At 37.5% G+C, this 2,184-nt stretch overlaps 1 protein-coding gene across 1 annotated transcript in view; it reads right to left on the bottom strand.

The window, feature by feature from the left end:
• Positions 1 to 936: 936 nt before the first annotated feature.
• LOC310874810 (rho GTPase-activating protein 27-like) overlaps positions 937 to 2,184 on the bottom strand; it is a gene marked incomplete at both ends in the record, with an annotated part of 25,339 nt that continues 24,091 nt past the window's right edge. The window contains one exon of the mRNA XM_083787677.1: positions 937 to 969. Within this exon, the coding sequence (XP_083643803.1) occupies positions 937 to 969 (33 nt within the window). The remainder of the gene's footprint in view (positions 970 to 2,184) is intronic.

Genomic DNA, 2,184 nt, shown 5'->3' on the forward strand with positions numbered 1-2,184 from the left:
ATCCTAATCATTCTTCCTCCACACTGGGAGAAAAACAGCGTCTGAAAGTTTGATGGGGCATTTTTTACACATGAGTGCAGCTAGAACTTTTCCATTGCATCTTATGAGAGGCAGGGTTCTTCTGCTGCCGGTATGTGCAGACGTCGTCTGTATCCTCCTAAGGATAATATCAAATAAATATTTGTAATACTTTTTTATTAGCACCTGCATTCCATATAATTTTCTATAGGGCTGACCACACATGGACATACTCTATGACATCAACTTGCAACAGGGGCAGTCCCTGCAGAGTGAAAGATTCTCTATTTATGAAATAAATAAAATATTGGTGTTTTTATTTGTATTTTTAGTTATAGAGGGCAAGTATAGTGTTTTAAGGCATATTTCTCTTATTAGCCAGGGATCCTTTTTAAGTAAATTCATTACATTATCGAAGATCTTGTGTTGTTCTTGTATAAATTGAATGCTATTTATTTTATTTGCATTAAAGCACCCAATGATGACTTATAGTGACTCACAATTGTAGCCTACTATATAGCAGTATAGTGCATTTATTGCAGTGACAGATTTCAATGTATTACGGTATACAATAATGTATGTATTTCAACTTGTAAGTATAATAATTATAATACACTTAGACTATGATCCTTGACAATAATCATGTATTAGTAGTAGTAGTAGTAAAAAACATAAAAAACATATTTTTTGTCATCGTTGTCTTTTCAATCAATATCAAATATCTAACTATTGAATCAAGCAACTTAAAACACTGCCTAGCGGTCCACACAAAAGCCAGAGTAGATGTGAAAATCATCAAATGTGTTATAACTTATAAAATTAATTACTCACAGACCTTTTGGTAAGAATCATAGTGCATTCTAAGTGTTGAATGCCATGAAGTCCAACACTTACCAGCAGCTCTGTCTGGACCGGAGCTCACATCTTCTGTGGGTCTGTTGCGGTCAGACACTGAAATGAAAACATTACATTAATACACAATTATAATAATTATGCTTTTTTTTAGTCTCTCTCTCTCTCTCTCAACCAAGGAACTCAAAAGCATGTCTGGGGTGCTAAAAAGTAGTGTTTTAAAGTGAAATACCCCTTTAAGTTGTTAGGTTCATTATGTCCCGCACAGCCTAGCTTTACAAAGGCTCTTTATATCAGTTCAGTTGTACTCACTGTCAGGAGGCATCAACTCGTAGCTGTTGGTCCGTTTCAGAGGTTTCCCCTGCAGGCCTCCTGTGATACATTGATTTAATTCAACCCATATTCAAAAGCACAACTAAAAATATGTATTAGTGTTGTGTACATTAGCCTATGTTTGTGTAGCCTCGGCCGTGAAGCGAACCCGGGACCTCGTATCAATATCAACAAGCCGCACCAGTCTGCTAAACAGCCATGGCTCGACTGGTAAGCAGCAACGCAGCCACCTATAGCCTACATCTGTATCACAGTCACCTATAGCCTACATCTGTATCACAGTCACCTATAGCCTACATCTGTATCACAGTCACCTATAGCCTACATCTGTATCACAGTCACCTACAGCCTACATCTGTATCACATTCACAGCCACCTATAGCCTACATCTGTATCATGTTGTTCATGTGTCAGTAATGGTTTGGTGAGGTTGGTGAGGGGGCAGTACCAATGCATGCCGATAGGGAAACAAAATACACCCTCGTAATACTTTTCTCCGTGGCTCTGCTGCTTAACACAGAGGTCTCCGTCCTATCAAATAATCCCCCTGCCTGGTCTAGCAGTGAGTGTTTTTAGCTACATTATGACAAATCAAATCCAAATCATATCATGCTTTGGGCCCCTGTTCATTAGATCCCCTGGTGTTGTTGTTACAGTATGTGCAATGAACAATGATGTCATCCCTTTGTAAATGTATTTAGGGTTTCTTTCTTCCTGGAGGCTGAAACCTTGACAGTCAAACATGCCAATCAATTCCTGTAGTGGCACTTCAAAATAAGACTCACTGAATAGTATCAGAAGAGACAGATGGTTACTCTTGTTTGTTTATGTTGTTTGTTTTAGTAGTTAGGTAGGATTTGTACATTAGCATAAAAAAACAGGTCATATTCAAATAAATGGAGAAATGGAAATGAAGTCTGCACAAACAGCTTCTGCTCAACAGTTTTTATAAAATATAAACTTTTTTTTTTAAATATACAA

This window comes from Protomyctophum parallelum (genome assembly GCF_964188405.1).
Source record: "Protomyctophum parallelum genome assembly, chromosome: 17".
Lineage (NCBI taxonomy): Eukaryota > Metazoa > Chordata > Actinopteri > Myctophiformes > Myctophidae > Protomyctophum > Protomyctophum parallelum.